Source organism: Epargyreus clarus, unplaced genomic scaffold, assembly GCF_041222505.1.
Source record: "Epargyreus clarus isolate Ecla_fem2 unplaced genomic scaffold, WU_Ecla_fem_2.2 ptg000029l, whole genome shotgun sequence".
Classification (NCBI taxonomy): Eukaryota; Metazoa; Arthropoda; class Insecta; order Lepidoptera; family Hesperiidae; genus Epargyreus; species Epargyreus clarus.
This window is the reverse complement of record NW_027332235.1, coordinates 2017053-2028245: the sequence shown is the minus strand read 5'-3', so window position 1 is coordinate 2028245 and position 11193 is coordinate 2017053. Positions and strand designations below refer to the sequence as shown.

Genomic DNA, 11193 nt, shown 5'->3' with positions numbered 1-11193 from the left:
AATGGCTGACAGATGTTTGACATTTCTCTATGATCTTAGAGATGTTTGCCAGCTAAAAAATACTTTTAGTGTTGCTGTGGTTTTAAAATTAAAAACTACTGTGTATTTCGTGTTATGTCACACACGGCAATCAAATTCGGCCTATATTTTCAAACCGTGTTTTTTTTTTAGTTATAAGCAAATAACGATTATTTATTAATTTTATTAGAAGGCCATAGCAGTATAAAATAGGTACAATATATCTTAGTAATTATATTAACATAATTAAAAAAACAAAACACAAAAGTTTGGTGCTATATGGACGTGGGACATTTTAATTTTGTATGGAAGCAGTAAACAACCTAAAATGTTAATCGAAAATTTACATAAATAGATAAGATATTTTTGAATTTAAATTACGCCATGCTGGGCAAGAATGCTCTAAATATTTATAAAACTGTAAATGGTATTAGCAATAATGATAACGTATTTTTTTTCCCCAATTTTAGTACGGTCCACGTTTTATTTTTGAAATGAACATTTTTTCGTGGCCTTACCCTAATTCGGCCGAATATCGGGTTCGGTAAAGATTAAACCGAATAGTATTCGGTATTCGGTTATTCGGTGAAACCACTATTCGGCGCATCTCTAATAATTATGAAAAAATAAAAACAAGTAGGTACTTTTGGTTTCGAGCGTATAAAACCGTTATTTGATCATATCGCACTCTAATTTCCTTAACGTCACTAAACAAAATATACACATTTTCAGTACAAGCGTTTAAAGTTTTGATTATTTTGGAAAGGGTATAAATAAAAGTAGAGTAATTATGTCGGTCATATCTTTTGTTTTTATTATGGAATAAAAGTAGCAGTACTTATTACAAAAATCTGAAAACTAAAACACCCTTTCTTGGTAGCAAAAAAACAAATTGGTTGTCTGTAAAGTCGGTTTACGGACGATAGATTTACGTGATAACGTCATAATCATTATTTTTTGTAATCCAAAAAAGGAGTTAATTGAAAATTACAATTTTTTAGATAAATTAACATTAATTTACATGCGTTAACTCAATTTTTTTTTTTACTTAAATTATATAGATTAATTACAAGTAACAATGTGCTATTAACAATTTATTATAAATATTTTTAAAACTGGTTATAAACATTAATTTTTAATTTTCAAATATTATTTACAGTTTTTTCAAATTTAATTTAAACAATTTGTTTAAATATAATCACAAATAATTAGTTATAGTCATATTATTATTTATTTATTATTAATCATATTACTCTTAAAATGCAAGAATTAATTACCTTTTTTGCCACTATTCTGAGAAAAACAGTTAACTGAGGTGAATAAAATGAAGGAAATCAATTAAATCTTATCAAAATATAGAAATAAACACAAAACACGTTGTCGCGTATTCATCACTTGTTTACAAATAATAGCTTCCGTCGAGGTGAACGGAGGTTATTGTAAAAGCTCTCGAAGAAGCTCGCGTGGCAGCGTTCCAGTAGCAGAACTATTCTAACTGCTAGCTCTGACGTCACGCGAGAAGTAAGATATGTGTGACACAAGCCAACGCTTAGGCCTCTATCGTTTGTTTTATCGCGCCTCTCTATCGCTTGTTGCGCGCTCTCGCTTGCACGCACAGGCTCAGGCGGAACCACAGACCTATATCTAAATAGATGACACATGTACCTTCATTTGTATGAAAACCAAGCGTGCCACTTTTATCCGATCGACTGACACTTGTCAAGAAAGATTTAGAGATGTGCATTGTTAATTCTCCGTCAGAGAGAAAATCGTTTCAAAAGTCGATTCGGTTCTGCTATAAAAATCGATTTTGAAATCGAAAAATCGAAGATAGATTTTCGAGAAATCGATCGTCTAGATTTATTTTACTAGTGCTCTGCGAATGTTTTGGTAAAAAAGTCGCCGAATCATCATTATCAAAATCTACCGTGTCGTCCATAAATTTAGTCAACAAAATAAACAAGATGTCTACGGAAAAAAGATTTAATACAAAATAAATATTGCTTAAACATTTATTAAATTCTGGTGTTAAAATAGTCTCATCATGGGGCCAACTGAAGTCCTTCGACTTCAGTAGACCCCGTGTATATGCCGTATTATAAATGGATAATAGACCTAGAAAAACTTATATTGCTTCATTTTTTAACATAAGAACAAATACATAAAATGATAAATAAAAACACTTGCTACATTAAGGTAGCTTACACTGTTTTATATACATAGTTCTCATAGAAAGTTGTAAACATATCGTTATTTGATTATGGCGATGGTGCGTAGGCGCACTCGCAATCGCAATGGAAACCTGTAAATTTAATGGTAAATATTAAAAAAAGAACAAAAAACATTAACATGATTAGAATAAAAAAAATATGTTACAAAATATTTATTAAGACAACATTATTATTCATCCATTTCGAAAATCGATTAAATAATCGAGAACAAGAAACTGGCATGTACAACCCCAGGTACTCATTTTGAAATAACCAATGACAATCATCTTTAAGCAACAAGATGAAATATCGATCGTTTTACTTTTCATTGCGTGTTTTAATACAGAAGCTTTACAACTTTGTAACCAAAATTTGCAATGGATTAAAAATTTGATAAAACACACTCAGTAACTAATTGTCAGTGTGAAACCACAACAAATTTTTAAATAATTAATTATAAAATAAATAATACATATTTTAAGAAAAACGTTACTTACGTATGAAAGGAAATATTTTCTTTATCGCGGCTACTTTTACTTGTAGAATTTACACAATTTATTATAGCGCAATTCGGCATGTTTATTGCTGTCAATTGACATCCGATGACAACAAATGTTACTTTCGGACTAAATGACATTTCATCGAAGTGAGTTGAATCCACCTCCTTTAACCCGAGTTTTTACCACGCTAATGCGTACACATGCGGGATCTATTTAGATATAGGTCTGTGGGCGGAACGTTACTATTTTTCAATTTTACTGGTGATTATCAATTTATAAGACGTTATCACGTCAAAAACTGAAAAACCTAATATAGTGTCACTATTCTGCGTGATGCACAGGCCCTTTTATAAGTTTTTATAAAACAATAATGTCTTAAACAATAACAATTTTACCTTATTTATACTAAAAACAGTATTAAAAAATCAGTTCTGTCATATTTAGGTACTATACTTATCATTAGAATAACACTTTGGTTGGCAATGTCAAACTATTAATTAAAATACACAATGTTTGAGATCAAAAATTAACTTAAGTATGAAAAATATAACAATATTCTCGTTTCTTAATTATTAAAAATATTTTTATGTTGTTTTTAAATTTACTAATATAAGAACAGTACTAAATTACTAAGAAAGAATATGGTTAAAATAAGATGAGGCGTAGTATTTAGGAATATGATTATGATCAACAAGAGCCTTCAAATCTTTTTTTTTCCTTTCAGCTAATGGTAATTTAGCCGTGTATAGTGGTTTCAGATCAGATATTGTAGCAGTTGTCCCTTGTCTCCGTGTTGCGACTTTAGTGGTTTCTAACTTAATCTCCTTAAAATCAGTGTCAGCATAAGAGGTTTTATAAAAAAACTGTATTTTACCTGCTTCTTTTTCATTTTTTATGATTTTGATTATCTTTATATCTGCAAGTTTCACCTTTTCTCCATCCATATTTTTCGAAATAGCTTTGTCAGTTACTGCTTTAATATCATAAAATTCCGTGTGACTCATTTCATTTACAATATACGGTTGTCCTCGTTTTTTGGCACTTCTCACGGCAACTATGTACTGAGCTGGTACATAGATCGGTCCCGATTTCAACATTTTCTTAACTTCTCTTTCTATTGTGGAGTGAACCGCGTCTCCTTCATTTTGTGTGTGTCCCTTTATCAGGAATTTATGGGTAATTGATTTAATTGGTAGCATTTTTAAAGCATGCTCATACATGAAAAACATGAAGTTATTCTTCTGCTGACCACAGCAGTTATCTAAATAAAATATAAATTCGGCGTCAGGGTTGGAAGACGACATCTTCTGTAGATATTTGTACACGCATGATGCAATTTCGTTCACTCCTCTATTTCCTTCTACTTCAGTCCAAAAGTAACATTCTGTATGATCCTTGCCAAGCTCTGAAATTGTGAAATTCAAACAGTTCAATTTAAATTTGTAATAAAAAATAGACACATCGCCTTTAGGAACAGTCATCACTGCTTGTAAATCGTAACATGAAACAATACGCGTTGGTCCTATATCTTTTTTGTCTTGTTCTTTCTCATTGCGACTCAGTTGTTTTTCTTTTAAATGATTCTCGTGGAGATCCTTCATTGCTTCTTTACCAGCAGCATCAGCATTCTTATAGGCCACACAGTCATCGCATTGATCCTTTTTAGGCACGAAGAAACCAATATTGTATTCTGATTTAAATATTTTGCGGTAAGTATGAATTTTAACATGAGGTACGTTTCTTGATATGCAATCTTTTTTGTAGTCATTAAACAAATCGGTCAAGGTTTTTCCACCATCGATGTATTGTTTTGTCGTTTGTTTCCGGAGGTAATGACTTTAAATTCTTGGTATAGATTCGATATGTTCTTTAACAATATCTATCATCTGTGTAGGGATCCCGGTGCTGCTGTGCTTTCCCCTTTTCTCAATGATCTCCGTAGTTCCTTGTTGATTTTTACCATCTAAAACAGTTCTTATAGGTCGATCATTTATACCAAGGGTATTCTTAAAAAAAGTTTTACAGACCCTTTGTTTTTTGTCATCTACATGAAAGTAGAATGCATTTTTAAGTTTTCTGTTGCTGTCCACTTTTTTATATTGGTACTTTGGGACAATATTGGTCATATGCATAGCAATATAATCTCGCTGTCGCATCAGCGACCCCATCTTCCAATAATTATCAAAAAGACCTTGGCGAATCTCCTCTGAAATAAGCTCACGACACTTAATTCGACATTTTTCGTTACACGGCGGTCCTATTTTTCTTTCAGGCACGAATTTTAATGAAGCTGAGACGTACGATTGACCCTTATTTCGTAAAATCTTGGCTAACTTTTTTTTGTTTTGAACACGTGCTCTTTTTTGGGCACGGACAGCAGGAACAGGCTCATTAAAGCTAGTCTCATTATTTTCAATGTCTGATACAATATTATTTGCGTTTGATGGAGTATTGTGTAAATGTGTGTCGATTACAGCATTGCTTGCAGTAACTTCAAGTTCCATAACTGGCATCAAATTATTGCCTTGTTTGTTGAGTGCTTTACTGGTAACAGTGGAATTTGTTGATGAAGAGTCTGACGATGAGGAACTTGACGTCGACGAAGAGGATGATGATGACGTGGATGAATCACAGGACCTTACTGAACACTTGCGACGACGTCGTTTTCTTGAAGGTAAGTATGTACGATCATCATCAGAAGCTGGTGAGAAATCGCCGTTTGATCCATTACTTAGGTTTGATGGGGATGAGTCTCTTCTATTAACCGCGATATTCAGTGGTTCATTGCATATTATGTTGTCACCTGAATACTCGGGCAAAGTAGATACTGATGGTGCACAGTTTTGTTCAAGGCTCTTTTGTTCTTCAATAAATGTACATTGTTCATCAATATAATTTGCTTCCATGGATTCATTTTCTATATTGTAATTAGAGTAATTTTCCATATTTGTAAATAATTGTCTTTTGACATTTCTTAGCCGTTCTACACTGTCATTAGTTACACGTCGTCTTAACTGCAAAGTACTCAATGGATTGTATGAAGTCTTATACTCCAATTGTTCAATGTGCGGAATATCTTGAGATCTTTGTTCATTGGTACTTGCATTGTGATTTTCAAGACAGCTTCCAACTATGTCTCGTAGCTTTTTAATTCGCTCAGAAGGTAGTGGCATCGTTTACTGAAAAAAGTTATTTTATTTGAAAATTATCAATAATTATTACTACCTATGTTCGTAAAAATTAAACAAATAATTGAACCATAAATGAAGAGAAAAATATTTTAAATCAAATTGCCCAGAATAAACCAAAGTACCTACTAACCAATATACCTACTCGTATCTGGCTCAACGACACAAACGAAATTGGTTAATTTTTTTACCAAGATCACAATAATGTAATTGTTATTAGTGCCTTTATAGCAAATTATGTCATAATTAGATGCATTTCCATTTTAAATGTATGGGTACCAAATGCCACTAAACAAAAATATACATAATTCAGTAAAGCGAGAACTAAAATTCTCGAAAGCATAATGTCACTATGCGTATAGTGTCGATATTACGCACATAAATTCTATACTGACTACGAGGTATAACGTCAGTAAGCTTATTATGTCAATATACATTAAAAAATGAAGCTACTTTGCAAAAGTCATAACGACATTTTCATTATAGTGTCATTATGTTGTTAACTGTTTAAAAAAAATCAGGCTATTGTTATTTAATTAAAGACACTAAACAAAAAATGTCGTTATGACATCATTATAGAATATAGATCTAAAACTTACCGATTTTTTAACTGCTTCAACGTCTCAATGCGTAAAGTGTCACTATTCCTTGCACTGAATAATCATTCACTGTTGACAACTCGTTGCGTAATGGTGAATGTGTCATTCTGCAGTCACAACTCATGCGTTTCGCGCGAAACAACGTAACGTCATTATGCCATCTAGCAGATTCTACGTGAACTATTAAAACCAGTGTTTTTGGAAAAAATAGGGAATAGTTCATAGTATAGATGGCGTTACTTAGCTCAAAATTGATAATTTTTGTTTAATGACGTTAAGGAAATTAATGTGCGATATGTATACTTAATATCGGGATTTTGACCGAGGATTATATTTAAATAAAAAAATAAAAAATAAAAATAATAATGCGTACTGCCGATTTGGAGGCTAGTTTATTAATAATTAAAATGTCTTAGGTACAATCTGTATTTGAGGATATAATCCGTGTCTCCTTTACACAGCTCGAAAGATACCAAATACCAAACCGAGCTGCGTTTGAACGATTGTACTGCCTCCAGCTTAGACGACCCTTCCACAACAACAAGGATTCGGGTAAGCTGAGATATTGACCAGGCGTGTACCCAATGCTCACCAAAGCGCTTGTTCACGTGATCAACTACGGGGGCTATTTTTTATTTTTCGTTGGCTTGTCCCACTTACCAAATATTCATTCGACACAAAATGTAAAAATTTGGTAATCAGGAGATCGAATGATTCTCTGCAAATGATGCACTCTGTGCCCTGATCTCTTGACAATTCTTGGATGTTCTGTTTCGTTTTCATTTTTTTTAGTGCTGTTGCACCCGTCTTTTTAGTCTCTGACGCTAATAGATTTGTTAGCTGTAATTGCATTTTCTCCACCAAAGCATTTATAAATAGAGAAGGTGTGAGAATCTCGCTCTTTTGAGTTTTTCGTGAACGCGTCGTGAGTCATTTCTTGGATGCATCAGGAAGAGGTGATAATTGTTTAAGTAATTGTTCTGTTGCACAGGATTTGTTAGTTGATGGCTGAGAAGAAACAGAACTTGCACTATTTATTGGTCGGGGTATGACACTTGAAGTTGAATGACAGTCGTAACTAGTTAAAGGTTCAGAATTTTCGCTGTTTGTTGGGGGCAATACCAGATTGGACGATGACTGCTGGTTGCGTCTTGATGATGGCTGGAACGTCGCATCAGTGGTTGTGAATATAGGATTTCCACTCAAGACTGGCCCCTGTTCAATATTGGTCATTACAGATGGCAAAAAATCAAGTTTATTGAAAATGTCACGATCAGACCTGAAGAAATAATAAAGAGGAAATAACAAAAAATAAAACACACATCAAAAGGGATCCTCACGCTCTCAATGCCTGTGACATTTTGCACCCCGATTATAGATAGGATTCGCTCCTCTAATGGGGTCAAAATGCCACATGGCGGGCCCCCCCCCAGTACCACCACCATGCTGGCAAATTGCTGCCCCTTTCTTCTTCACCTTACATTTGAGGTCACCCCAGTACTAAAGTGCAAAGCAACGCAACACACAAAAGTTAGTTTGAGCACTTAATAGGTAAGTTAATCCATAACCCTCCTCCAATGTTAATAAGTAATTTAATTAATCACTCATGCAATAACACAAACACCATAAAACAAAATGCTAATAAGAAAGTAAGTATTTAATAATTTTATTAATTTTTTTCTTTATTTTTTCCACTCCTTCATTAATAGAGAACTTCTGTTATCTTCAATCTTCATTTTTATTTCTTTTATCTTCTTATTATTTTTTTTTCATTTTGAAAGCCTCCCGGTGCGCGTGCAAAGTGGCAGCGCCACACGTGCCAGGCAGGCAGGCCAGGCAGGGTCGCCATTAAGAGAATGTGCAGGCTCGTGTGGTCTTGAGAGGCGTGTTAGTTTAATGATGTCTTTATTATTACTGTTCTAATACTAAGCTTAACGACTTATATAACTAAGACTCTTACGCACACTACATGGGACATAATTGTTGATGCTAAAGGGTGAGCAAGTTTTTCGTCCCTCGATCAGTAGTCAGAGAGTTTAGGAAGTCTTATCAATCCCATAAACATAATTAAGGCAAATAAGGCTTTCATCTCTTGCACATTAGTTGGTAAATCCATTATTCTGTTCCGTTTGCTTCAGTAGAATGAGTTGTCGAAAGCGCACCACTGAGTAAACGTAACAATAAGTTAGTGCTCAAGTGACGATGAACTTTTTGTCGCCCTCACATGTTCGCAAAAAAGAGAGACAAAACATAAAGCGCCAAATTGATTCATGCCCTGTCCAATCGTCTCTAATGCTTGCCAGCCTCTTTGAGCAGCATCTGCTCTCAATTGAGAAGATTGTATTAGGGCACGTCTGGCAGCCTCTTGCAATATTGGATGCTAGCGCCGGCGGTGCCGCCGCGGAGAGCGCAGCGGACGCGCAGGCGTTGCTGCAGCGGAAACGGTTGCAGGAGCAGGGGTCGGAGCACCGAGTACCCGGAGAGGAGATAGGGGGGGTTGCATAGGTAAATGCGGTGAAGGGAGATAGCAGATATTTCTTGGAGACGTGGTATATTAATAAGTATAGATTCAGAAAATGGGGAATCCTGCAGACTGCACGTCACTGAACTTGTTGAAGGCTGTTGACAGAAATATGTGTGATTTTATTATAAGGAACAATTTCAAAAAAAATATAAATAGGCATTATAAATAAGGCTAATATTACAGCGGAATTGAGACATTTCAATATTAAAATGTTTTACAGTTTTCTTACTTCTGAAAATGGCTCGACTCGAGTGCCTGGAAGACCTTGTCCAAAATTCTCTCCAACAATTTGAAGGAACTTGACTTCAATAGCAGTTAAGGGTGGCTTCATAGAAGGTCCTCCTACAATCCTCGTTTAGGAGTTAATTTCGCTTTGTAGTCCACCCAGTACTAAAAAAATAATTGATTTGTTTTGAAACCATTATAAGAATAATAAGTATATAGTACTGCCGTCATAAGAAAAAAAGACGTATCTAACACTTTTGCCAAAATTGAGTTATGTACATATTCGGAATCAGTAAAAAAAGACGCATCTGCTGGTATTTTTGAATTTTTTCTATTCCAAACTGGAACCCTGTTAATGATTATGAAATAGGACGCATTTGAGTATTATCGAAAGTATTACTAAAATAAAAAACCGCTTCTGGTTTTTACTACGTTGAAAAAACGCATTTACGTTGAAGCGTCTTACTTTCTTCCAAAATATTAACTTGATCCTAAAATGTAAAAACGTTTCTACACGATACTAAGTAAAAAAGTCAGTTCTGCACAGATACGTTTTTTCATTTTAGTATTAAGAAAATTAGGCAGGGCGCAAGTGGCAGATGTGTTTTTTCTACTTAGTATCAATGTTTGTGCGGAGGGGAGTGGGGGTCGCAGTTGTGAGTCCGATCGGCAGTTGCGCCTAAACATCGAAGAGGACATCACGTTGCGTTCGCGCACGTCGCGACTATTCAACACGTGTAATTATTATTCGCATCCTAAGGTAAGTTTTCGTAAAGCTGTATTTAAACAACTTTTTCACCTTATTTGCTTTAACCTAAAATATTTATTTAGTTTTTAGCTCTGATTCATTTTAGTGCACACTGCATTTTGACACTAAAACTAATCGGAGCCAAAAACTAAATATTTTTAATCTTGTAGGTTCCGAAAAGTAATGCCTACTACAATTAATTTTATTACGAGTTAGTTTTATCTTGCAATTATTTTGTAACAACATATAAAGAAATAAACAAACAAGGTCGCTTTCATTAAAAAAAGTTTATTTTTTTATTTTTTAGAATGAGTTGCAGTCGGTCCTCAAAAATACTGGCATTGTTGGAGCCATCAACGAGTTCCAACCAAGAGTCACATGACATTAATAATGATAATCTATTTCAACATTTACCGGAAACAAACAAAAGTATACCAATTTATGACAACCTACAGTGTAACTTAGACGGAGAACTAGATTTCGATTCAGATGATTCAGTTTTCGATAAAGATTATGTACCACCAAATTTAATTTCCGCTGCTAATTCCAATGATTCAGATTTTTCATCAAATATTATCCCAAATTCACAGTCTCGTAATATAACTGTGCCTGAATCGCCTGAATGTTGTAATGACGAAAACACACCACAAGATTTAACTAAAAAAGGAAACCCTAGGAAACGTAAGAAGTATGATCAATCAGTAGCAGAGAGGCGGGAACTTAAAAAGCTTAATGACATGGAATCTAAATATAAATTAAAACCAGGATGTGATATAAAATTATGTAAAAAGAAATGCCATGAAAGTTTCACAGAAGATGAAAGAAAAGATCTCAATAAGTTTTTTAGAAAACTATCTTGGAAGGATCAACAATATTTTATAAGAAATAATACATCTAAAGAAGAACCTAAGAGGAAGACTGTTAAAGAAAATCGAAAAATAGATAGAAACACCACCGTCACGTACTTTTTGTCTAAAGATAAAGGGACAAAATTAAAGGTTTGCAAAATTTTTTTTTTAGAAACGTTGGGTTTCAATCGGAGAAATGATAAAGCTGTAAGAAATGCTTTAAGCGGCGTATACAATGGAGAACCATTAGATGGACGTGGATCTAATCCTAATATCAATAAGATAGATGAAACCAAAATTATAGAACATATCAATTCATTTAACCCTTCCGTA

At 34.0% G+C, this 11193-nt stretch overlaps 1 protein-coding gene and 1 long non-coding RNA gene across 2 annotated transcripts; both read right to left on the bottom strand.

The window, feature by feature from the left end:
* Window positions 1-1987: 1987 nt before the first annotated feature.
* On the bottom strand, window positions 1988-3328 carry LOC140754264 (uncharacterized). The gene is made up of 2 exons (XR_012103635.1): window positions 2726-3328; window positions 1988-2320 (listed from the first exon to the last, which is right to left on the bottom strand). It is a non-coding gene; the product is annotated as an uncharacterized LOC140754264 (long non-coding RNA).
* Window positions 3329-4194: 866 nt separating this feature from the next.
* On the bottom strand, window positions 4195-6808 carry LOC140754263 (uncharacterized). Its single transcript, XM_073089230.1, has 2 exons — window positions 6516-6808; window positions 4195-5907 (listed from the first exon to the last, which is right to left on the bottom strand). Exon 2 carries the CDS (start codon window positions 5899-5901, stop codon window positions 4567-4569), a length of 1335 nt encoding a protein of 444 aa, XP_072945331.1. The 5' UTR covers window positions 5902-5907; window positions 6516-6808; the 3' UTR covers window positions 4195-4566.
* Between the last annotated feature and the right edge of the window lie 4385 nt (window positions 6809-11193).